General features: G+C 48.4%; 1 protein-coding gene across 1 annotated transcript; it reads right to left on the bottom strand.

Moving 5' to 3' along the window:
• Positions 1 to 463: 463 nt before the first annotated feature.
• Positions 464 to 6,619, bottom strand: LOC109732834 (casein kinase 1-like protein HD16). Its single transcript, XM_073498695.1, has 20 exons — positions 6,377 to 6,619; positions 5,916 to 6,134; positions 5,800 to 5,818; positions 5,403 to 5,494; positions 4,919 to 5,044; positions 4,723 to 4,796; positions 4,572 to 4,641; positions 4,366 to 4,479; positions 4,057 to 4,105; positions 3,821 to 3,887; positions 3,619 to 3,748; positions 3,305 to 3,520; positions 3,091 to 3,221; positions 2,699 to 2,748; positions 2,640 to 2,667; positions 2,257 to 2,434; positions 2,080 to 2,170; positions 1,140 to 1,297; positions 786 to 974; positions 464 to 655 (listed from the first exon to the last, which is right to left on the bottom strand). Exons 1-20 carry the CDS (start codon positions 6,617 to 6,619, stop codon positions 464 to 466), a joined length of 2,436 nt encoding a protein of 811 aa, XP_073354796.1.
• Between the last annotated feature and the right edge of the window lie 20,223 nt (positions 6,620 to 26,842).

Genomic DNA, 26,842 nt, shown 5'->3' with positions numbered 1-26,842 from the left:
GTGGCAGAAGACAGCCAAAGGCCACTGTTGCTCTCTCTTACTCGTACTAAAAAGAAAAGGGAGGGGCCAGCGCTGTTGCTGCATTTCAGGTGCACGTTTTCATGCCCACTTGTGCGCGTCTTGGGGCAAAGTTGCCAACCAAATTAACCACGATTATTTACAAACTAGAGCAGGGTACTCCCAGAGGCCAGAGCCGGCCATTCGCAACACAAAATCCCAAAAAGAACCCCAAGAAGCTCAGTAGCGTTATAACTCGAGCAAATTTGCCTCGGAGGTTCACCACAGCCATCAACACGCAGTTCGCCCGTGGCAGATCGAGGCGACGTATAGGTTCTTTGCCCATTGCTCCTGAAATATTGGATCAGTGACAATGTTTTAAAACATATCATTGATGAAACACATGCATGCACCTTATGGCAGAAATTGAAGGAGTTGTTTTTTCTGAAAGGAAAGTACATCTTAATTAAACAATTGGTGTGTGGACATGCTCCGGAGTATATGGCTTTTGGGTGCATCCTTTTAAGACGCTAGCACGGGGCTTATTCAACCGATTTGGCTGGTTATGTGACCGAGTCATGTAATCTTTTTTCTGACCGATTGTGGTCTTGTATTTTAGTATTTTTGGTCTTGTGGGGCTCTTTTGAATATCTGACATCTTTTAGTAAACATGATAGTGTGCATCATATGGATGCAAAGGCCGGGGTTATCCCCTTTATATATATAGAAAGTGAACAGGTCGTCAGATTTGGAGAGCAATTCAGAGCTAGCAAAATATGCAGGGGTACCTTTATAGCCTTGCAAGGGAAAGCAGAAGTTAGAAGTGTTTCGTCCATCGGTTTCTTCTTGGGCTTCTTGGCTCTGCTCATGATAAAAGCGGCCTGGTCAGGCGTTGCTGCACATGAGGTTATTCTGTAACCGGCGTCATACTGCCGACGGAGTCCTTCACTTGGATACAGGAAATCTAACTCAACAACCTGCAGGGTGCAAGATAGATTCAGTTTTGCCACTTGCCATGAGGCAATGCTACATTGATCGCATTAATTTAATGAGTGTTCATCGCGGATGAAATTATAACATGAGGAACCACCAAATTCATGAAAATGATCTATCGCGAAGGAGTGCAGGCAGAGTGTTTTAACCTGGTAGGAGTATCCTGCATTCCTCGACATGACAACACCCCAACGACTCCCAGCAGTGCCCATAGATGTTACATGAAAACCTTCTTTCCACTGTTTACTAATCCACATGTACGGAAAAGATTCACTGACTTTGTATGTCTGCAGTGTGTAAGGAGTTCCTGTGATTGCATCAAAAATCAGATTAGAAGTATATATCATGGATAGAAAGTGATCAACAGTCCTCCGTGCTCATATATGAAATAGCAAGGATGTACACAGTAGACAGATGTTGATAAACTTTGTTTAATCACCATATGGTCACGTCATATGAAAATATTTTAAAACAGAAAACTGGTACAATGTTTTCTCAGCGCTAGTTTAAAGAACAGTGACCAAAGACAAATCAATATTGACATGTCCAGGACACACTTACGAATTGTGCCCCAACAATGCTGCGTGACCTCCACGCACAAATTCTGAATTTCTTCTCGAACACGCACCTAAGTGTGTACCTTTTGTATCATAACCGAGAAGGCAGAGAGTATTATAGCCAAGACCCAAAAATCATAAAATAAAAATAAACAGAAGAGAATTGTACAGCTACCCTACATGCAAAAGCAAATTCTGAATTTCTGACGACCCCTACATAACCTTTGCGTACAGGATGTTCTACTAAATGCTTGTTTCAAGATAACTGTTCTTTTTCGGAAGGCATTGACTGCACGTACGACAAAATGCGGTATAAAATTGGTATAACCATAATCTCCTCCGCTCTGACCCCACATAAGCTGTGTGATAAAACGCCGCTGTGATGTATTGGATTAAGACAATACTGCCAGTCTGCCACACGTACAGAGGCATTCTATTCGACAATATAATCTTCACGAAGGGGGCAGTTAAAGCAAATGACAATAGGCCAGTAAGAACAGCAGTTATCAGCAGAGCGCAGCTATTTACAAACCTTTGGACATTACAACCAATGAGCTTCCATTGATTGTTCCAGCTATTGCTGTTATGTAATAGTCATTCCCCCACTGCTCTATAATCCAATTCTACATACAAGGTTAGAAACATGAAAGTGTCAGGATTTTGGATCCCTAAAAAATGCAAACTAGAGAAGACAAAGATAGTGGCACACCTCAGGAAGGAAAATCTGTGAAAACTTGTAAACTTGAGAATGAAGGCCGGTCACAGCATCCATGATGAGAGCCCAATGATTTGCTGAAGAAGAAGCTATACAGCTAATTGAAATGCCATCCCCTTTATCTTTTTCTATATGATGATCCAGCCTTGAGTCATCTACATTGTAGTGGTATCTAAAAAGGGCAGGATACATATATTTACAGTTACATTAGTTAATACCATATTTTATTTAGGAAGGTTATAAACATTGATCAATAACTACTGAAATAGGCAGGCTTCAGATCTCTCAAACTCTAGAACAAGCAAGCGAGTGTAGCCATAGAAACAGGAGCTTCTTAGGCTTAGATCAAAATAAACGGAAACCAAACGCTTTCATACCTGACAACTAGGATGAATGGTTTAATTACTGAAAAGCATAATCATATTGTTTCGGATACCTGCTTTCACCAGGATATCAGGTACAATGAAAGTCATCATTAGTTCATTACTGCAGATGACATTTAAAAAAAAGTGGAATTCACAACATCGATCATCATCATAAGGCAGTTTTGTTTTCAGCGAAAATCACTACAAGACAGTAACTGGGCCACCTAATGGTTAAAGTCATCTTGACATTGATCTCAGGTATGAAGAACCTATGATGATAATGTGCCTATGAGGCAAGTAGGGGAGGGGGCGGCGAGTGGCCAGGATCTCATGGCACTTGAAGAACTATGAACAGACCACTTGTAAAGGGCAAGGAATGACAATTCATAAAAGAAATAATGCCTGAGCAAACAAACATTAAAAATGAAGAATATGCCATTAATTTATATTTAAAAACAATTACCGCTGCTTCATGGGCGGCCTAGCATTATAAACAGATATCCATTCAGTTGCTGGGCTCCCCAACCGAACTTTTTTCATAGGTTTTTCATCTTGTTCAGGAGTTCCGACCATTCTTCCACGTTTATGTCCAACCTATAATGATGCATGGCCAAATATAATACACGCAAATTAAACTACCGAGTATAGAAGCATGCTGTGGTTAAAGCAGTACAGACCTCTAGAGCTCCATCGATTCTGATGGGTCTTGAAGCAGGTCTTTCGATCAAATCATCAAAGAGAGAAATAAGTTTTTGGTACTTTGGCTCTTCTTCAAATTTCATAGTAGTAACCATCTCAAGAAAATGTTTGAATGGAGCTGGATAGGATCTACACAGCACCTCGGGAGAAGTCTCCATTTTCTTCTTACAAACAAGAAAGCTCTTGTTATCTCCCTGCAATAATAAGCCAATCAACACAAAAGTAGATTTAAGAGAGCTAGTAGAAAATAATAATCAAACTCTGTCGACTTGTCGAGCACATTGAAGACTACCTGACAGTCTTGCCATGGCAAGCTTCCTCTTAACAAAAACAAAAGGGTGTATGCTAGTGACTCCAGATCATCCCTCCTACTAGCTGTACGACCTAAATGGGCATGGACGCTGGCATATCTAATTGTTCCCCTGGGAAATGGGAAAAGGAAAAAAGTCAAATTTGTACAGTAATTATGTACAGAAAAAGTAGTAAGAACAAACCTAAATATGTCTGGCCTCTGGTCATACTGAACATGCTTGCTGGATGATCCTCTTTTCCAGTTGGATGCTGCATAATTTTAGTATCAGAAGAACCATGCGAAAAAGGTTAGTGGGGCATAAGATGCATCAACAATCTATCAAGTAGCCAGTTCCTCTGAGCAAAGGGCATAGTGTTTTGAGAACACCAAGCTGAATATCTTCATGTATGGATGAAACTATCTTATGTAATAGCATACCTAAGCCAAAGTTTATGAGAAAACGCTTATTTTCTTGAGCAGATCCAGGCTGACCGAGCAAAAAGTTTTCAGGTTTGACATCACCATGTACAAAGCTGGGAATAATAGCAGGAGCAGCAAGTGTTAACACCACTGGGGAAAAAAGCAGCAAGTGTTAACATCAGTGAATAAAAACTATGGGAAATGCAACTCAAAAACATCAAATGGCTTTAAATTACCCTTTGGAGTGAATCTTCTGAAAAATTGATATGGCATCAACGGCAATACGAGCAACCATTTGAAATGGCATCCTGTTAGGGGAGTTCATACTTTCAGCAAGTAGTAAGGAGAACAAGCAGAGAGGGTGAAAAGATGGACAGTATACTTCTTCTGTTCCAGTGAATCCTGAACATCCCAGAGGTTAGGACCAAGCATATCCATTATCTGAAATTTAGAGTGATTGTTCAGTGAAAATAGCATAATGAGTTGAGAGGCACTTCTGAGTGAATTTTTTTCTCTCGGAAAGTTAAACTCACAAGAGTGTGGTAGTCTCCTTGACGACCCATGTAGTGTACCGATGGTATGCCATAACAGCCATTGAGAGTCCTGCTCACAAAAGGATAACATGACATCCTCCATAGAAAACTATACAAATGTAAAAAAGGGATGATTGTGTATAATTCTTACTGATATACTTTCCACTCTAATGGGGTGTCATAGCAACCTGCTCTGCCTTTTCGATGCTCAAATTTAAGTGCAACCTACACGAAGATAAGATTCTTTTTAGATAAAAGAGGATCTCATCAAGCCTCTGATGCACAAACAAATGTATATTATCAAGAACAGATTTTGGTGTCCATTTAATGCAGGTAGATAAGAGAACCTCGTGTGCATTTCGACCGTCGTATGCTCCACCAGGCATATCTATTCGTCTGCCAACATAGACCTTGCCAGAGCTACATTTACTTAACTTCCTACCAGTTATATATTCTGGGGGGTCACATACTACCTGCATCCAACAGTTGAATAAGATTTAGGATTTAGGAGCTTAATTCATGGCAGCTAAACTCTAGCATATAAACTGATATTGGTAGATCAGTAATAATAGCAGCACACGAGAGGCAAACTCAGAAAAACTATGCATCCCGAGCAATATATGATAAAACTATTTTGGTGATGAATTTTTATGCGAAAAGACATTGCAAGTTAGTTCTGATGCCAGAAAATGCACTATTTCTAGAACTAGCCAGCAGAGGTGTCAAGGTTGAGAAATTAGGAAAGGTGTTCAGCTCTGCTACACATATTACGATCTATGAAAGTTGTTTCAGTGAAATATGAGCAGCCACGGGACAATCAGGAAAGCATACCCTCTTTGGCACCGGCGGAATCGTCATGGTCTGAAAACCTTCAGAGATAGCTCCTGGGATGTCATTTCCTTTAGGCTTCGAAGCTGGGCTTTCTCTTCCGACAGTAGCAGAACAATTAACAGCCTATGAATATAAATACTCCCTCCATTCCCTTATACAAGGCCTCTATAAAAAATACATTTTGCATCTATACAAGGCCACTAACAGTAACCGAGGCAAAAATTAATGAAGTTTCCTCATACTAGCAACTTATTTAATACTGCATGCATGTAGTCATAATGACATTGTGCTACTTTCTTCTCATTCCTTCCTTGCATGCATGCAAGCGTATTAATGAGCCCGATTAACGAAAAGAAAAGTTAAATTGCAAAGCAATCATTAAATTTTATCTTGGTACCTGTTCTGAGTTTGTGACCCTGTATAAGGGAATGGAGGGAGTAAACACTTAACATTCAGTGCGAATGTAAAAAAGGGGGCGTGAAGAACAGAACACGAAGTCATGCTCATGCATACCCTCTCAGGTGCTACCATGGCCTCACTTTCGGGCTTTTCAGCCACTGCACATCTATCGGCGCCTTCGGGGAGTTGGTCAGTCTGCACACCAATATCCTTGAACCCCTTGCCCCCAGGCTTGGAAGCTGGCCTCGGTCTTCCCTCGGCAGTGCCACCGCCACCACCACGCCTTCCAGTCCTCCCCCATGGGGTTACATTGCCAATTTGATGGTGCAAAAGCTACCAAAACGAGTTAAACAGTCAGGCCGGAGCAGGCAGAGATTTAGTCTGGTGATCAGCGAGAGGAATACCATACACATGAATCAAACCACGGTAACCACACCATTGCAGCAGGCAATGACCATGAAAGTGCAGTTAATCAGCTGGCAGCACGGATCATGCTACGATGCGATGAACAAGAGAAGCTTGCAGAGTACACTTTTTCTGACGATAAACAAAAACAAAGGGGAAACGAGCCGTACCCTTTCCTGTGCCGCCTGTGCTGATCCATCAGTGGCGCTATCGTCGCCCCTTCCCGAGCAATCGGCAGCCCTGGCGCCGCCCTCGTCGCCGCCGGCTGCCTTGTTAAAATTGGCCGAATACTTCAAAGTAGATCTTGAACACAAGAATCGTGTCCGGCTCTGCAAACCAATTCCACATACCACCGTAGAGAGTATAATATTCCACGAGTCTAATCTGCTGACAATTTTTCCATAGCGCGACATCACACTGTGGCTCGGTCATTATTCGAACCATTTTCTTGACCCGTTACCGCACATTTTGCGAGGCGGTTTTACTGACACGTCTTGTCGAAGCAGAGATCGTGTCCCCTTATCACGGGATTCTCATCAATACGGGTGTGGGTAACCCAAACGCGCCATCAACACGGCGCTTGGGGAATAAGCGAGTTTATAGGGCAAGTGGGGAGGCGCATGGTTTCTACCGCCTTTATAAAGAGATAAGGATTCCCCTTTGTCACCCACGCATTCTTCTTCCTCTGCTCATCCATTCTCTCTCGCTCGAGCTCCAGCGCCCAAGCTTTCACCTTCTCCGCAAAGTCATTCCGAATATGTCCGGAGCGGGAGGCAAGTGGATGGCCTCCTCCGTCACGGAGGAGGACATCACGAAGCTTCGGGATGCCGGATTGTTGGAAATATGTCCTAGAGGCAATAATTAAATGGTTATTATTATATTTCCTTGTTCATGATAATTGTCTATTGTTCATGCTATAATTGTGTTATCCGGAAATCGTAATACATGTGTGAACACATAGACCATAACATGTCCCTAGTGAGCCTCTAGTTGACTAGCTCGTTGATCAATAGATGGTTACGGTTTCCTGACCATGGACATTGGATGTCATTGATCGGGATCACATCATTAGGAGAATGATGTGATGGACAAGACCCAATCATAAGCATAGCACTAGATCGTGTAGTTTGTTTGCTAAAGCTTTTCTAATGTCAAGTATCATTTCCTTAGACCATGAGATCGTGCAACTCCTGGATACCGTAGGAATGCTTTGGGTGTACCAAACGTCACAACATAACTGGGTGGCTATAAAGGTGCACTACAGGTATCTCCGAAAGTGTCTATTGGGTTGGCACGGATCGAGACTGGGATTTGTCACTCCGTATGATGGAGAGGTATCTCTGGGCCCACTCGATAATGCATCATCATAATGAGCTCAATGTGACTAGGTAGTTAGTCACGGGATCATGCATTACGGAACGATTAAAGTGACTTGCCGGTAACGAGATTGAACGAGGTATTGGGATACCGACGATCGAATCTCGGGCAAGTAATGTACCGATTGACAAAGGGAATTGTATACGGGATTGCTTGAATCCTTGACATCGTGGTTCATCCGATGAGATCATCGTGGAACATGTGGGAGCAAACATGGGTATCCAGATCGCGCTGTTGGTTATCGGCTAGAGAGCAGTCTCGGTCATGTCTGCATGATTCCCGAACCCGTAGGGTCTACACACTTAAGGTTCGGTGACGCTAGAGTTGTAGAGATATTAGTATGCGGTTAACCGAAAGTTGTTCGGAGTCCCGGATGAGATCCCAGACGTCACGAGGAGTTTCGGAATGGTCCGGAGGTAAAGATTTATATATAGGAAGTCCAGTTTCGGCCACCGGGAGAGTTTCGGGGGTCACCGGTATTGTACCGGGACCACCGGAAGGGTCCCGGGGGTCCATCGGGTGGGGCCACCTATCCCGGAGGGCCCCATGGGCTGAAATGGCGTGGGAACCAGCCCCTGGTGGGCTGGTGCGCCCCACCCAAGGGCCCAAGGCGCCTAGGGTTGGAAACCCTAGGGGGCCGTTGCCCCCTGAGGGGGCGTGCGCCCCCCCTGGTTGGAAACCCTAAGGGGGCCGTTGCCCCTCGAGGGGCCGCCGCCCCCCCTCTAGATGGGATCTCCAAGGGGCATTCTCCCCCTAGCCCCTATATATAGTGGAGGGGAGGGAGGGCAGCCGCACCCTAAGCCCTAGCGCCTCCCTCTCCCTCCCGTGACACCTCTTCCTCCTCAAGTAGCGCTTGGCGAAGCCCTGCTGGAATCCCGCTGCTTCCACCACCATGCCGTCGTGCTGCTAGATCTCCATCAACTTCTCCTTCCCCCTTGCTGGATCAAGAAGGAGGAGACGTCTCCGCTCCGTACGTGTGTTGAACGCGGAGGTGCCGTCCGTTCGGCGCTAGGATCATCGGTGATTTGGATCACGACGAGTACGACTCCATCAACCCCGTTCTCTTGAACGCTTCCGCTCGCGATCTACAAGGGTATGTAGATGCACTCCTCCCCTCTCGTTGCTAGTAAACTCCATAGATTCATCTTGGTGATGCGTAGAATTTTTTTAATTTCTGCAACGATCCCCAACAGTGGCATCATGAGCTAGGTCTATGCGTAGTTTCTATGCACGAGTAGAACACAAGTTGTTGTGGGCATCGAGTTTGTCAATTTACTTGTCGTTACTAGTCTTATCTTGATTCGGCGGCATCGTGGGATGAAGCGGCCCAGACCGACCTTACATGTACGCTTACGTGAGACAGGTTCCACCGACTAACATGCACTAGTTGCATAAGGTGGCTAGCGGGTGTCTGTCTCTCCCACTTTAGTCGGATCAGATTTGATGAAAAGGGTCCTTATGAAGGGTAAATAGAAATTGGCATATCACGTTGTGGTTTTGGCGTAGGTAAGAAACGTTTTTGCTAGAAACCTATAGCAGCCACGTAAAAGTTTGCAACAACAATTAGAGGACATCTAACTTGTTTTTGCAGCATGTGTCATGTGATGTGATATGGCCAGAAGAATGTGATGAATGATATCTGTGATGTATGAGATTGATCATGTTCTTGTAATAGGAATCACGACTTGCATGTTGATGAGTATGACAACCGGCAGGAGCCATAGGAGTTGTCTTAATTTATTTATGACCTGCGTGTCAACTGAAACGTCATGTAATTACTTTACTTTATTGATAACCGCTAGCCATAGTAGTAGAAGTAATAGTTGGCGAGACAACTTCATGAAGACACGATGATGGAGATCATGGTGTCATGCCGGTGACGATGATGAACATGGCGCCCCGAAGATGGAGATCAAAAGGAGCAAAATGATATTGGCCATATCATGTCACTATTTGATTGCATGTGATGTTTATCATGTTTTACATCTTATTTGCTTAGAACGAAGGTAGCATAAATAAGATGATCCCTCGCTAAAATTTCAAGAAAGTGTTCCCCCTAACTGTGCACCGTTGCGAAGGTTCGTTGTTCCGAAGCACCACATGATGATCGGGTGTGATAGGTTCTAACGTTCGCATACAACGGGTGTAAGCCAGATTTACACACGCAATACACTTAGGTTGACTTGACGAGCCTAGCATGTACAGACATGGCCTCGGAACACAAGAGGCCGAAAGGTCGAACATGAGTCGTATAGCAGATACGATCAACATGAAGATGTTCACCGATGATGACTAGTCCGTCTCACGTGATGATCGGACACGGCCTAGTTGATTCGGATCATGTATCACTTAGATGACTAGAGGGATGTCTGTCTGAGTGGGAGTTCATTAATAATTTGATTAGATGAACTTAATTATCATGAACTTAGTCTAAAATCCTTACAATATGTCTTGTAGATCAAATGGCCCATGCTAATGTCAACCTCAACTTCAACGCGTTCCTAGAGAAAACCAAGCTGAAAGACGATGGTAGCAACTATACGGACTGGGTCCGGAACTTGAGGATCATCCTCATAGCTGCCAAGAAAGCATATGTCCTTGAAGCACCACTAGGTGAAGCACCCGTCCCAGCAAACCAAGACGTTATGAACGCCTGGCAAACACGTGTTGATGATTACTCCCTAGTTCAGTGCGGCATGCTTTACAACTTAGAACCGGGGCTCCAAAAGTGTTTCAGTAGCACGGAGCATATGAGATGTTCCAAGAGCTGAAAATGGTTTTCCAAGCTCATGCCCGGGTCGAGAGATATGAAGTCTCCGACAAGTTCTACAGTTGTAAGATGGAGGAGAATAGTTCTGTCAGCGAGCACATACTCAAAATGTCTGGGTTGCACAACCGCTTATCTCAGCTGGGAGTTAATCTTCCGCATGATGCGGTCGTTGACGGAATCCTTCAGTCGCTCCCACCTAGCTACAAGAGCTTTGTGATGAACTTCAATATGCAGGGGATGGAAAAGACCATTCCTGAGGTATATTCAATGCTGAAATCAGCGGAGGTGGAGATCAAAAAGGAACATCAAGTGTTGATGGTGAATAAAACCACTAAGTTCAAGAAAGCCAAGGGTAAGAAGAACTTCAAGAAAGACGGCAAGGGAGTTACCGCGCCCGGTAAGCAAGCTGCCGGGAAGAAGACAAAGAATGGACCCAAGCCTGAGACTGAGTGCTTTTATTGCAAGGGAAACGGTCACTGAAAGCGGAACTGCCCCAAGTACTTAGCGGATAAGAAGGCCGGCAATACCAAAGATATATGTGATATACATGTTATTGATGTGTACCTAACCAGCGCTCGTAGTAGCTCCTGGGTATTTGATACCGGTGCGGTTGCTCATATTTGTAACTCAAAGTAGGAGCTGCGGAATAAGCGGAGACTGGCGAAGGACGAGGTGACGATGCGCGTCGGGAATGGTTCCAAGGTCGATGTGATCGCCGTCGGCACGCTACCTCTACATTTACCTACGGGATTAGTTTTAAACCTCAATAATTGTTATTTAGTGCCAGCTTTGAGCATGAACATTGTATCTGGATCTCGTTTGATGTGAGATGGCTACTCATTTAAATTCGAGAATAATGGTTGTTCTATTTATATGAGAGAAATGTTTTATGGTCATGCCCCGCTGGTCAATGGTTTATTCTTAATGAATCTCGAACGTGATGTTACACATATTCATAGTGTAAATGCCAAGAAATGTAAGGTTGATAATGATAGTCCCACATACTTGTGGCATTGCCGCCTTGGTCACATTGGTGTCAAACGCATGAAGAAACTCCATGCAGATGGACTTTTGGAGTCTCTTGATTATGAATCATTTGACACGTGCGAACCATGCCTCATGGGCAAGATGACCAAGACTCCGTTCTCCGGAACAATGGAGCGAGCAACCAACTTATTGGAAATCATACATACTGATGTGTGCGGTCCAATGAGCGTTGAGGCTCGCGGTGGCTATCGTTATGTTCTCACCCTCACTGATGACTTGAGTAGATATGGGTATGTCTACTTAATGAAACACAAGTCTGAGACCTTTGAAAAGTTCAAGGAATTTCAGAGTGAGGTTGAGAATCAACGTGACAGGAAAATAAAGTTCTTACGATCAGATCGTGGAGGGGAATATTTGAGTCACGAATTTGGCACACACTTAAGGAAATGTGGAATTGTTTCACAACTCACGCCGCCTGGAACACCTCAGCGTAATGGTGTGTCCGAACGTCGTAGTCGCACTCTATTGGATATGGTGCGATCTATGATGTCTCTTACCGATCTACTGCTATCATTCTGGGGTTATGCTTTAGAGACTGCCGCATTCACTTTAAATAGGGCTCCGTCGAAATCCGTTGAGACGACACCGTATGAATTATGGTTTGGAAAGAAACCTAAGCTGTCGTTTCTTAAAGTTTGGGGATGCGATGCTTATGTCAAGAAACTTCAACCTGAAAAGCTCGAACCCAAGTCGGAAAAATGCGTCTTCATAGGATACCCTAAGGAAACCATTGGATCTTTAAGAAGAAGACGGACGCGGATGGAAATGTTACCATCTATAAAGCTCGACTTGTCGCTAAGGGTTATCGACAAGTTCAAGGAGTTGACTACGATGAGACCTTCTCACCCGTAGCGAAGCTGAAGTCCGTCCGAATCATGTTAGCAATTGTCGCATTCTACGATTATGAGATATGGCAAATGGACATCAAAACGGCATTCCTTAACGGCTTCCTTAAGGAAGAATTGTATATGATGCAGCCGGAAGGTTTTGTCGATCCTAAGAATGCTGACAAGGTATGCAAGCTCCAACGCTCAATCTATGGGCTGGTGCAGGCATCTCGGAGTTGGAACATTCACTTTGATGAGATGATCAAAGCGTTTGGGTTTACACAGACTTATGGAGAAGCATGTGTTTACAAGAAAGTGAGTGGGAGCTCTGTAGCATTTCTCATATTATATGTGGATGACATACTATTGATGGGAAATGATATAGAATTCTTGGAAAGCATTAAGGCCTACTTGAATAAGTGTTTTTCAATGAAGGACCTTGGAGAAGCTGCTTACATATTAGGCATCAAGATCTATAGAGATAGATCGAGACGCCTCATAGGTCTTTCACAAAGCACATACCTTGATAAGATATTGAAGAAGTTCAATATGGATCAGTCCAAGAAGGGGTTCTTGCCTGTATTGCAAGGTGTGAGATTGAGCACGGCTCAATGCCCGACCACGGCAGAAGATAGAGAAAAGATGAGTGTCATCCCCTATGCCTCGGCCATAGGGTCTATTATGTATGCCATGCTGTGTACCAGACCTGATGTAAACCTTGCCGTAAGTTTGGTAGGAAGGTACCAAAGTAATCCCGGCATGGAACACTGGACAGCGGTCAAGAACATCCTGAAGTACCTGAAAAGGACTAAGGATATGTTTCTCGTTTATGGAGGTGACGAAGAGCTCGTCGTAAAGGGTTACGTTGATGCTAGCTTCGACACAGATCTGGATGACTCTAAGTCACAAACCGGATACATGTATATTTTGAATGGTGGGGCAGTCAGCTGGTGTTGCAAGCAAAGCGTCGTGGCGGGATCTACATGTGAAGCGGAGTACATGGCAGCCTCGGAGGCAGCACATGAAGCAATCTGGATGAAGGAGTTCATTGCTGACCTAGGAGTTATTCCCAATGCATCGGGGCCGATGACTCTTCTGTGACAACACTGGAGCTATCGCCCTTGCCAAGGAGCCCAGGTTTCACAAGAAGACCAGGCACATCAAGCGTTGCTTCAACTCCATTCGTGAAAATGTTCAAAATGGAGACATAGATATTTGTAAAGTGCATACGGATTTGAATGTGGCAGATCCGTTGACTAAACCTCTTCCAAGGGCGAAACATGATCAACACCGGAACTCTATGGGTGTACGATTCATCACAATGTAACTAGATTATTGACTCTAGTTCAAGTGGGAGACTGTTGGAAATATGCCCTAGAGGCAATAATTAAATGGTTATTATTATATTTCCTTGTTCATGATAATTATCTATTGTTCATGCTATAATTGTGTTATCCGGAAATCGTAATACATGTGTGAACACATAGACCATAACATGTCCCTAGTGAGCCTCTAGTTGACTAGCTCGTTGATCAATAGATGGTTACGGTTTCCTGACCATGGACATTGGATGTCATTGATAACGGGATCACATCATTAGGAGAATGATGTGATGGACAAGACCCAATCCTAAGCATAGCACTAGATCGTGTAGTTCGTTTGCTAAAGCTTTTCTAATGTCAAGTATCATTTCCTTAGACCATGAGATCGTGCAACTCCCGGATACCGTAGGAATGCTTTGGGTGTACCAAACGTCACGACGTAACTGGGTGGCTATAAAGGTGCACTACAGGTATCTCCGAAAGTGTCGGTTGGGTTGGCACGGATCGAGACTGGGATTTGTCACTCCGTATGACGAAGAGGTATCTCTGGGCCCACTCAGTAATGCATCATCATAATGAGCTCAATGTGACTAGGTAGTTAGTCACGTGATCATGCATTACGGAACGAGTAAAGTGACTTGCCGGTAACGAGATTGAACGAGGTATTGGGATACCGACGATCGAATCTCGGGCAAGTAACGTACCGATTGACAAAGGGAATTGTATACGGGATTGCTTGAATCCTTGACATCGTGGTTCATCCGATGAGATCATCGTGGAACATGTGGGAGCCAACATGGGTATCCAGATCCCGCTGTTGGTTATTGGCTAGAGAGCGGTCTCGGTCATGTCTGCATGATTCCCGAACCCGTAGGGTCTACACACTTAAGGTTCGGTGACGCTAGAGTTGTAGAGATATTAGTATGCGGTTAACCGAAAGTTGTTCGGAGTCCCGGATGAGATCCCGGATGTCACGAGGAGTTCCGGAATGGTCCGGAGGTAAAGATTTATATATAGGAAGTCCAGTTTCGGCCACCGGGAGAGTTTCGGGGGTCACCGGTATTGTACCGGGACCACCGGAAGGGTCCCGGGGGTCCACCGGGTGGGGCCACCTATCCCGGAGGGCCCCATGGGCTGAAGTGGCTTGGTAACCAGCCCCTGGTGGGCTGGTGCGCCCCACCCAAGGGCCCAAGGCGCCTAGGGTTGGAAACCCTAGGGGGGCGTTGCCCCCCGAGGGGGCATGCGCCCCCTGATTGGAAACCCTAAGGGGGGCGTTGCCCCCCGAGGGGCCGCCGCCCCCCTCTAGATGGGATCTCCAAGGGGGGCATGCGCCCCCCTAGCCCCTATATATAGTGGAGGGGAGGGAGGGCAGCCGCACCCTAAGCCCTGGCGCCTCCCTCTCCCTCCCGTGACACCTCTTGCTCCTCCAGTAGCGCTTGGCGAAGCCCTGCTGGAATCCCGCTGCTTCCACCACCACGCCGTCGTGCTGCTGGATCTCCATCAACTTCTCCTTCCCCCTTTCTGGATCAAGAAGGAGGAGACGTCTCCGCTCCATACGTGTGTTGAACGCGGAGGTGCCGTCCGTTCGGCGCTAGGATCATCGGTGATTTGGATCACGACGAGTACGACTCCATCAACCCCGTTCTCTTGAACGCTTCCGCTCGCGATCTACAAGGGTATGTAGATGCACTCCTCCCCTCTCATTGCTAGTAAACTCCATAGATTCATCTTGGTGATGCGTAGAATTTTTTTAATTTCTGCAACGATCCACAACACGGATACCTGTCCGCAAACATCGCGCACCGGCTTTTGGCTGAAGGGCAAATCATCCTCACCCTGAAACCTCGGGAGAGTAGTATTCCTCGCTCACTTTGTCCGCGGACTGGGATTCCCCCTCCACCCATTCGTCCGCGGACTTATGTTTTACTACGGGCTGGACTTTCATGATCTGGCCCCCAACTTCATCCTCAACATCTCGGCGTTCATCGTCGTGTGCGAGGCTTTCCTCCGCATCACGCCCCACTTCGTCCTATGGCTGAAGACCTTCAACGTAAAGCCAAAGGTGGTGGGCGGCCAGCAAGCGGAGTGCGGGGGCGCCATGGTGGGCAAGATGCCCAACGTCACCTGGCCCGAGGGCTCCTTCGTGGAGACCGTGAAGGGGTGGCAATCGGGGTGGTTCTATATCACCGAGCCGCGTGGCGCCAACTGGGCGGCGACCCCCGAATTTCGATCCGGCGTCCCCATGCGGCTAACCTCCTGGAAAGAGAAGGGCCTAGCCTGGGGCTTAGTGGAAGAGCTGACCGGACTTCAGACCTGCATCCGGAATATGATAAGCAAGAAAATCAAGCTTGTCAAAATAGTCCAGGTTATGCTTCTCCGCCGGATCCTCCCGTGCCAGAGACGGGTTTGCAATCTGTGGGAGTCCGACCCGGCCGAACACCAGACGCTGCAAGAGCTCTTCGGCACGACACACAAAGACGTCTGGAAGGTGCTCTTCAAGGGCACCGAGGTACCACCGCCCATAACCGAAGATCGCGGACTTAGTGCAAAGCGCCCAGCCAATCCGGTAAGTTTTCATACTTTGCCAGATATGCCTTTTACTAGCACATCCATGGGACGTACCTAAACGTCCATGCTGACTTCACAAGCCTGGGTTGCGATAGCGGAGCAAATTGACTACCCAGCTCCGCTACCTGAAGATCTAGAATCGCCTCTTCTGACGAAGATGCTGTTTCCGACGCCCTATGAGGTGCCAGAGAAGAAGGCCAAGAAGAAGGCCGCGAGGACCAGAGAAGGTCTCCGACGCAAGGTTACGTCAGACGTAACGTCCGACGACGTCGAGATGCCCTCCTTCTCCAAAGGCGAGGAGGAGGAGGAAATCCCTCCCTCCCCTATCGGAGGGAGAAATATGGGAAGGGCCGCCCCGCATGGGGAGGCCGAGGTGTCCAAGAAGGGAAAAAACTTCCTTCCGGACAACCCCACCGCAGCCACCTACAGCGACGAGGAGTGGGAGCCCAGGGCCAAGCCCCTGGCCAAGTCGTAAGTATCCGGACACAATAGTATTTCCGGTACGTATGCTCTTATCGCTTCTTATTATGCCGAACGTGCACCTGCACTCCGGCCAACTCCCACATCGATGTATCCTCTTCGGAGGGGTCTCTGGCCCCGTCGGCGATGAACAACGATTCACTCCCGACAGCCTCCTCCCCCAGGCCCGCGGACGACACCGAGGTGTTGTCTCAGAGGATACCGGGCCAAGGGGAGACAGTTCCGGAGACGCCCCCAGGCGAAATCCCAGTCGCCGGGCACATGGGGGGGGGGGGGAAGACCCCCATGGACTCAAATAATGGGGGCCGCCGCAAGATTGACCCCCAGCCGAATACAGCGCCAGAAACCCAAGTGGTTCCGGATTCAGGCTGGCAGCCTCTCTCTAAGGGGGGCCAGCCGCCTGTACCGATGACCTCTGTCCATCCAGAGGCATCAGACAACTTGTTGGAAGCGCTTTGCGGCACTTCCATTGATGAAGAACACCGTACTCTTATGAGTACGGTGATTGAGAAGGTTCGGTCCGCCAAGAGCGGGTTGACCGAAGCCTGCGCTAGCCTTCTAACAGGCTTTGAGGTAAGTAATAAAATCGTAAGAGAAGATCATAGTATAGACAGTGGCCCCTGATGCTCTGTTTGGTGTTCGGAAAGAAAAGCTGAACAGAGGATCAAATAACATTCGCAGGAGTCTAACAAAAGATGTCTATGTGAATAAGTAGGCATCGCTGCTGGCCGCTGCCGCTCGTACTGCGGAGGTCTCCGGATTGAAGCAGGACCTGGAGCGGACTGAGGGAGAGCTCGGCCTCGTGAAGAGGCAGCTCAAGGAAAATCAAGGTACGTAATACCCCGCCTGTATATTTATAAAGGAAAAATGGTTTCTGCTAATGGAAGCGTCATGAATTTTACTAGGGGCCACGACCGAAGTGGCGGCCCTTAAGAAGGCGCTGACCGAGGCCGAAGACAAAGTGGCCAAGGAGCGCGCCGAGCGCGAGAAGCAAGAGGCCCGGGTCAACGAGGTCCGGCAAGAGCTCCAGGATTTCGTCCAAAAATACAAGTCCTTGGAGCGTGACTCTAAGACTCAAGAGTCCGAGCTTGCTAAGGCCTTCTCACGCGAGACGCCAAAGCCGAAGCCCAAAAGGCCCTCCAGGAGATTCAGGCGGTCAAAAAGATTGCGGCGGGTAAGGCATTCATTATGCAAAGCAAGCATGTGAAGGAGACTTTCCTTTTACTTACCCGAATTTGGAGCTCTCCAGGAGCGTTCGCGGATCTACCGTGCAGCATATCTGATGCCGCAGAGTTCTACCGAGCTGAAGAAGGGGACTCGACGGAGAAGTTGTTCTGGTCTCAGTATATTGGGACCGAACATCCGATGCCCTTGAGCGACCAACTGAAGCAACTGGTCGAACTGCACAAGGCGGCCGAACTGTCCATGAAGGACCTCATAGTCCGGCTGTGGCCTGCCGAGCCTCTGCCCCGCAGCTACTTTGTCCTTGTAAAGCGGCTTGTGAGTGCCTGCCCGCGGCTTGAAGTCATAAAGCGGTCAGTTTGCATTGAAGGTGCGCGAATGGCCTTCGCCCGCGCAAAAGTGCACTGGGCGAAGATGGATGCCGAGAAGGTGATGACGGAGGGGCCACCGGAGGGCAAGGAGCACCGCCAGCCCGAAAAGTATTATGACAGTGTCCTGAAGGGCTCCCGCCTTGTGGCAGAGTAATGTGCTAAGGATGTAATCTTTGAGTGAATGTACTCATTTTATCCTGTAATATGAAACAAGTTCTTTTGCGCAATATAACGCTTATTGATTTAAAATTTTACCTTATGTGCGGCCGTTTATAAAATTTGAGAGTTGGCCAGTAGTCGGCTTCTGCCCCATGTAACTAGTACAGGGGTGTTCGGGATGAATCTAAACACTCTTTATCCAAATTTTTGGTCCTTTAAGGAGGTGTTTAGCGCAACGAACAAGGCAATCGGACTATACAACTTTATCACCCTCACTTAGCCATAGAAGTTCTATAATTTTAAATTTTGGCGTAGCCCCTGGTATTCGGAAGGCCGAACTTGGGGTGCTATACACGCCTAAATTGGACAAGGACCGATTCCTCGCCTGACGCGGAAAAAATCTTTAAGGATTTGAAACCTCTCGAACAGCGACCAGCTCTCGCCGCATCATGACAGTCAGTGTTCGGCTTTCTCTACTGAGGTGCTCGTCCGGAAGAACCGGGACACAATCGCAGTAGTTCTCCTGGTGCCACCTTAGCCGTTAGAGCAGAACGTAAGGTAGCAAAACACGGGAGCCGGGCAAACCCAACTATTGACCAAAGACATGATTCGGAGCTGATGCATATAATGCTATAAGTTCGGGGTGCCGCACTGTCAAAAGTGTTCGGACTTTCTTGTCGTGTTATGGGGTACACTGAAGCCCCTAGCGAACTGAACGTACCAGAGTGTACGGGTGCGATTTGTAATAACTAAACAATCAATGAAGAAAGAAAAAGAAATGTAGCAATAAGCTGACGCTGTACATTATTTTCCATTGTTATTTGAATGATACGTCAAGTCGTATGTATACAAGTAGTGCGATAAGTAGAATAGGACTATTTGACATGTCCTAACCAAGAGCGAGCTGCGCGTGGGTATGTAAAAACAGGTATAGCGATCGTTATCAGAGACCACCTGGGGATTCCCTCGTACGTCAAAGCTTCTTGCCTCCTTGGTGTTTCCGTCCCGTAATGGGTCCGATAATCAATTTATCGGAAGAGCCTCAAGAAGATAGGGACCTGAAAAACAGGAATGAAGGTGTATGGGTCCTGGTGCGGTTGAGCCGCATTGTGGACCGCATTATAGCTGTGCCTCCGCCTATGCCCATGGTATTTTAAGTGCGTAATTATGTACGCGCAGCACAAATTTCATCGCTTGACTGGGACTAGGACAGAGGCCGGATTGCTAGGCGAGCTCTGGACGGGTCGGATGATTCTGTTGCAGAGTACTTCGGACTCGTTTGACTGTGTCCGGGGGCTTTATTGCCGAATTGGAGGTCTGCCTAAGGAGGCTGCTCTGTACTTCTGCTGCAAGGGCCGCAGTGTGCTCCTCCGTACGGAGGGAGCGCTCTGTGTTTCCATTGACTGTTATAACCCCGCGAGGTCCGGGCATCTTGAGCTTGAGGTAAGCATAGTGCGGCACCGCATTGAATCTAGCAAATGCGGTTCGTCCGAGCAGTGCATGATAGCCACTGCGGAAGGGGACGATATCAAAGATTAACTCCTCGCTTTGGAAGTTGTCCGGAGATCCGAAGACTACTTCCAGTGTGATTGAGCCCGTGCAATAGGCCTCTACACCTGGTATGACACCTTTGAAGGTGGGTTTGGTGGGTTTGATCCTTGAGGGATCGATGCCCATTTTGCGCACTGTATCCTGATAGAGCAGGTTCAGGCTGCTGCCACCGTCCATAAGGACTCGCGTGAGGTGGAATCCGTCAATCATAGGGTCAAGGACCAGTGCGGCCGAACCGCCATGACGGATACTAGTCGGAGGTCCCTGCGATCAAAGGTGATCGGACAAGAGGACCATGGGTTGAACTTTGGGGCGACTGGCTCCATCGCGTAGACATCCCTTAGTGCACGCTTCCGCTCCCGCTTGGGGATATGGGTGGCGTATATCATATTTACCGTTTTTACTTAGGGAGGAAATTTATTCTGTCCACCTGTGTTCGACAGCCGGGGCTCCTCGTCGTCGTCGCTATGCGGCCCCTTTTCCTTGTTTTCGGCATTTAACTTGCCGGCCTGTTTAAATACCCAACATTCTCTGTTGGTGTGGTTGGCTGGTTTATCAGGGGTGCCGTGGATTTGACACGAGCGATCGAGTATGCGGTCTAGGCTGCACGGGCCCGGATTGTTCCTTTTGAATGGCTTCTTCCATTGACCGGACTTGGAGCCACTAAATCCGGCGTTGACGGCCGTGTCTTCGGCGTTATCGCCATTGCTGCGACACTTGTGTCTGTTGCGCCGGGGCTTGCCGTTGCTATCTCTGGCATCTGAGGTGCCAGGATTTCTTGATGTGCTGTTGCTACGAGCTAACCAGCTATCCTCGCCCGCACAAAAGCGGGTCATGAGTGTCGTGAGAGCTGCCATGGATTTCGGCTTCTCTTGGCCAAGGTGTCGGGCAAGCCACTCGTCACGGATGTTATGCTTAAAGGCCGCTAGGGCTTCGGCATCCGGACAGTTGACAATTTGGTTCTTTTTAGTTAGGAACCGAGTCCAGAATTTCCTGGCTGACTCTCCGGGCTGTTGGGTTATGTGGATTAAATCGTCAGCATCCGGTGGCCACACATAAGTGCCCTGGAAGTTATCCAGGAATGCGTCTTCTAGGTTCTCCCAACTACCAATGGAGTTTGCCGGCATACTATTCAGCCAATGTCGAGCCGGTCCCTTTAATTTTAGTGGGAGGTACTTGATGGCATGTAGATCATCGCCGCGGGCCATGTGAATGTGGAGAAGGAAATCTTCGATCCACACCGCGGGGTCTGTTGTCCCATCATATGGTTCGATGTTCACGGGCTTGAACCCTTCTGGGAATTCATGATCCATTACTTCGTCAGTGAAGCATAGGGGGTGTGCGGCGCCTCTGTGCCGGGCTATATCACGACGCAGTTCAGATTAGTTTGGTCTGCTGTATTCGGCCCGGACGTATTTGTATTTAGTATATCCGACGTGGCGGTCATCGTCACGCGTTGGGGCGCGCCCCCGTGATCCGTAGATCGATCTTGACTGTCCTGCTTTGTTTTCCAATTCGCCTCGCAGGTCCTGCGTGTAGCCCCGGGCCTTCATGTTTTTATTTGCTTGGCAACGGGGTGCGGGCTGGTGTTTGGGCTGATACGCCGCTTTGTCTCGGCCACGAGGTGGCCGGTCAGCCGCATCCTGCGCTGGTAATGTGGGCTCTAATGCTTCATCCTCGAATTGAGGTAACAACCTGCGCCTCGGGTAGCTTTTGGTAGGGCGCTCGAGTCCGTATTCCTCGGCTGCCAGGACCTCAGTCCATCTATCAGTTAGCAGATCTTGATCAGCTTGAAGCTGCTGCTGCTTTTTCTTCAGGCTTTTTGCAGTGGCTATAAGCCGGCGCTTGAAGCGCTCCTGCTCGACGGGATCCTCAGGCACAATAAATTCTTCGTCGCCGAGGCTCACCTCGTCTTCGCAGAGGGGCATGTAATTTTTGTCCTCCGAGTCTCCATCCATTGCCTGTTCATCAGGGCTAGCTTGCCCATCCTCCCGTCCGGCTTGCTCGAAGCTTGGCCGGGCGGGATTGTTTTCGTCTTTGGCGTCATCCAGAGTGCTATTGTCTCCTATGCCGGTATCGCTATTTTTGCTATGGCGGGGCTTAGAGCGGCGCCGCTGATGCCGACGCTTAGATTGCTTCTCAAGAGGATCACCCTCCGTAGCATCCTTTTGACCCTCGCCATTGTCTCCTTTGGGTGTGTCCACCATATATATGTCATATGATGATGTGGCAGTCCAGCGCCCTGTGGGCAGTGGTTCCTGTTCTTCTCCGGCATCGTCGTCCATACCGTCGATGTCTTCGGAGTCGAAATCGAGCATGTCGGTTAGGTCGTCGACAATGGCTATTAAGTGGGTGGTGGGTGGGTAACGAATTCCTTCGTCGTCCGCTTCCCACTCAAGCCGGACATAGTTTGGCCAAGGGTCTCCTGACAGGGAGAGAGATTTTAATGAGTTTAGCACATCGCCCAAGGGCGAGTGCTAGAAATATCCGCGGAGCTAAACTCCATGATCGGTGCCCAGTCAGGTTCGAGGGGCACGGATGCACGCGGTCCGGAGCCTATGGCTGGAGACGAGTCCAAGGGTTCGATGACACAGACCTCCTTGGAAGTGAGATCTGTGTTCGGCTCTATCGCCGCTAAGTGTGCGGCCTCCGTGGCGGGGTCCATCCACCCGTCCTTGGATGGCACGATCTGCTCCGGATTTAAAGCCAGGGCAGCTGCAGGTGCGATCTCCTGAACACCGTCCGACGGCAGATCTAAGTCATGCTCATCGTGACCGTAGGGTGCACCTGTTATGGGCTCGAATCCCTCAAAGATCAAGTCCCCGCGGATGTCGGCAGTGTAATTCAGGCTTCCGAACCTGACCTGATGGCCAGGGGAATAGCTATCGATCTGCTCCAGATGGCCAAGCGAGTTGGCCCGCAGTGCGAAGCCGCCGAATACGAAGATCTGTCCGGGGAGGAAAATTTCACCCTAGACCGCATCGTTGTAGATGATTGAAGGAGCCATCAAGCCTTATCGTGACGACACAGTGGAACTCTCAATGAAAGCACCAATGTCGGTGTCAAAACCGGCGGATCTCGGATAGGGGGTCCCGAACAGTGCGTCTAAGGCTAATGGTAACACGAGGCGGGGGACACAATGTTTACCCAGGTTCGGGCCATCTCGATGGAGGTAATACCCTACTTCCTGCTTGATTGATCCTGATGATATGAGTATTACAAGAGTTGATCTACCACGAGATCGTAGAGGCTAAACCCTAGAAGCTATCCTATGATTGTGATTGTTCTTGTCTTACGGACAAAACCCTCCGATTTATATAGACACCGGAGGGGGCTAGGGTTACGCAGAGTCGGTTACAGAGAAGGAGATCTACATATCCGAATTGCCAAGCTTGCCTTCCACGCAAAGGAGAGTCCCACCCGGACACGGGACGAAGTCTTCAATCTTGTATCTTCATAGTCCAACAATCCGGCATAAGTATATAGTCCGGCCGTCCGAGGACCCCCTAATCCAGGACTCCCTCAATCAGCAAATATGCTTTCTATTTTATTATATCCTAACACCTTGTATGCATACGTTGCTCCCCCATAAATTTTAGAGTCCGAGGTTGCATGTCCAGCAAGATTATCAAAGCAATCACATGCACGTGCAGGTTCTAAACGCACTTGTTTTCCTTTTACTAGGCCCGATTTGTATTCCTTTCCATAGTATTCTTTAGGCCGAACAACATTCATCTTCATTAGTATATCTCCATCTTGGAAAACGTCTGTAGTCTCATCAACATACGTTATTGTATCATCAACGATCATCTTAGTTAAAATACACGCGGTCGTATCAGAAGGCCTCAGGCGGCCGCAAGGCGAGGAAGAAGCTGGTCGAGACCTTTGACGGCGCGACTGTATTGCCCCCGCGTCTCCTGAGCGGGGGCGACCCGAGGGGGTGTTTCGGACCTCCTCTTCTTCGGCACGCTCAAGATTAAAGCAGCTTGCTCCGGCGTGCCTACACAACTTTGTGGGTAGTCCTCCCATCGCCGATGGACTCCGCCTTCACATGGATACCAAAATTCCAACTCATCATGGCAGAAAGGGCTACTGCACATAGGGATTTGGAGAGCGATCGATGAATCAATAACATAAGTCTATCCACACGCCTCCCAGTTGAAGACATCAAATAGTTCTTCAAGCTTTTGATGAGCCCACAAGAAGTGAACCTTATTGAAGAGACCGGCGACAAAATCATTTGGAAATTGGAAGCTCACTTCTTCTGAGGAATACTCAGCATCCTCGGTCTACTTCACCCAACCTTTTTATGGCCGGGCTACTCCTGTTGGAACCGCAACCCTCCCTCACTCTCGGCTAGAGGTAGAAGAAGACACAAGACATAAGAAATTTCGGGCCGGCGCACGAACGCCACCGTGGGCGCACGCACGCCCTAATCTTCTTTATCTTTTCAATGGCTACATGGCTGGCTCGGCTCCGATGCATCAACAAGCGGTACAGGGGGTATTTATACCTGGGCTAATACAGGTGCACACACACGACGCTGCCCACCTCTCTCTGGTGCATGCGTGATCCGCTTGCTCTGGGCGACGCCCACGATGGCTCCAACGTGCACACGACGCGGCGAGCCTCCAACAGAAACGCATGCCCAGCAATTACTGCCTGGAATATCTCCATGACCCAGCTACGCAACTAACAGCCACGCATGCACTAACTAATAGTCTAATCAAGATTACTGCTAACATTCTCCCTCCTAATCTTGAACTCGTGATCATGGGACAGCGCCACACGCCGTCGCAGCCACCATCTTCCTGGCGCACTGACGCCTGCCGCACTGACGGCTTTGTGGCTTCACTCGAGCTCGAACTCGACTCCGGGCACTGCCATTACAACGTACACGGGGGGTTTTATACCCAGGGATGCGCCGGGCACGCACCCACGTCCCAGCCCACGTCGAATGCCCGTCCCGCCCGCTCTGCCCGCGCCCCCTCCGACATGCACGGACACGTCTGGGCGCGGCGAGCCCGCGATGGACCAGCTCAACGCGCACACCCCCGCTCGCCAATGGCCACCCTACACCACGGTCCCGCCGCGCCTGACACGCCTGGCGCGCGCCCATACACGCGCCTGACGCATCCGACACGAGCGCCGCGGCTCTGTGCCACACGCCTCCACCGTTGTCGCGCCGAGCCGCCGTGACGCGCTCGCCGCGCCGTCGTCGTCGTTGAAGCCGCCACCACGCAGGTTCACCGCGACCTCCTCACCGTGCCGCCGCAGCCACCACGCAGCGCCTCGGCGGCCTCCGCGGTCGCCGTACATACGACGTCACCGCCCGCCGGCTCCGCCACGCGCCATGACAGCTGCAGCCCCGCCCTCCTCCAGAGGCTGACACACGGCCCGGAGCTCCATCGCGCAGCCACCGGCGAGCGCCGCCATCGCTGCCACGCCTCCGGCACGGCACGCACGCCCAAGACACCAAGCTCTGATACCAAATGTTGGAACCGCATCCCTCCCTCACTCTCGGCTAGAGGTAGAAGAAGACACAAGACACAAGAAATTCCGAGCCGGCGCATGAACGCCGCCGTGGGCGCACGCACGCCCTAATCTTCTTTATCTTTTCAATGGCTACATGGCTGGCTCGACTCTGATGCATCAACAAGCGGTACAGGGGGTATTTATACCCGGGCTAACACAGGTGCACACACACGACGCTGCCCACCTCTCTCTGGTGCATGCGTGATCCGCTTGCTCTGGCCGACGCCCACGATGCGCTCCAATGTGCGCACGACGCGGCGAGCCTCCAACAGAAACGCATGCCCAGCAACTACTGCCTGGAATATCTCCATGACCCAGCTACGCAACTAACAGCCACGCATGCACTAACTAATAGTCTAATCAAGATCACTGCTAACAACTCCGCTCAACTCAACGCTTCGATTAATTACTACTCAAATGAAGCCAGCGACATGGAACAGCTGTGGGCACTGCCGAAGCAAATTTTTTTTTGTGGTTGATCTTTAAAGATTGTGCGTGAACAGCCGACTGGCAATAAATTAGAGGTTGACCAAATTGTGGTTTATGCCAATTGTGCAAAAGGCAGCTGGAATCAGAGGCACATCTTCTTTTCAAGTGTAGATATACAACACACATTCGGAATGAGGTGAAGGCCTGGCTCGGCCCTATGTCGACATTGACGCTTGGAGAAACCTCACTATAGTCAAAGAATTGTGGCTATCCACGATCATCGTTAATGGTAATGCAAGGAAAGGCTTGGCATCTCCTTTTATGCTAGTCTTGTGGAAAATTTGAAATGAGAGCGGGGTCAAGTTTCTTTTGAAATGAGAGATATACTAGAGTTTTGTAGGATCGCTTCATCTATGCTAACCGTAAGATAAAGGCCGATGCCAAACTTTTGGGCTCGCGGGTTCTAAGAATTTGAGATATTTGATGTCGCGAGGTATAAATGTTACATGAAAACCTTAATTCTACTTTTAATGAACCCACTTATACGGGAAAGATTCATCGATGCACTTTGTATGACTGTTGTGTGTGCAATGGTATCCAAGATCAGATTAGAAGTACATATTATGGAAAGGAAGTAGAAATACCAGATCAGAAGTATGTACAATGGAAGGAAAACGAACATTTGTCTATACAAGACATCAAAGATTGTAGATAAATGGTGATAATTTGTTCATTAGTATAGTGCCACATCTTATATGTTAAATTAAAACGGAAAGCCAGTAACAACGTTTACTCAACACTGACAAAATACTCCCTCCGTTCCTAAATTAAGTCTTTTTAGAAATTCCACTATAAACTACATACGGATGTATATAGACATATTTTGTATGTAGTTCATAGTGCAATCTCTAAGAAGACTTATATTTAGAAACGGAGGGAGCAATTAACTATTGGATATAAATAAGTAAACCTATGAGCGTATACCTTATTTGAGATGCGTATGTTTAACGCAGTCTGA

This window comes from Aegilops tauschii, chromosome 5 (assembly GCF_002575655.3).
Source record: "Aegilops tauschii subsp. strangulata cultivar AL8/78 chromosome 5, Aet v6.0, whole genome shotgun sequence".
Classification (NCBI taxonomy): Eukaryota; Viridiplantae; Streptophyta; class Magnoliopsida; order Poales; family Poaceae; genus Aegilops; species Aegilops tauschii.
The sequence above is the reverse complement of the archived record's forward strand: the minus strand, read 5'-3'. Positions and strand labels throughout refer to the sequence as shown.

Coding starts and splice junctions, on each gene's coding strand:
- LOC109732834 (XM_073498695.1), bottom strand. CDS start 6,619: ATGTCGCGCTATGGAAAAATTGTCAGCAGATTAGACTCGTGGAATATT. Junction 4,480..4,571: donor AAGGAGACTACCACACTCTT/GTGAGTTTAACT, acceptor TCTAAATTTCAG/ATAATGGATATGCTTGGTCC. Junction 2,749..3,090: donor AGGCCGCCCATGAAGCAGCG/GTAATTGTTTTT, acceptor TGTCATCTGCAG/TAATGAACTAATGATGACTT.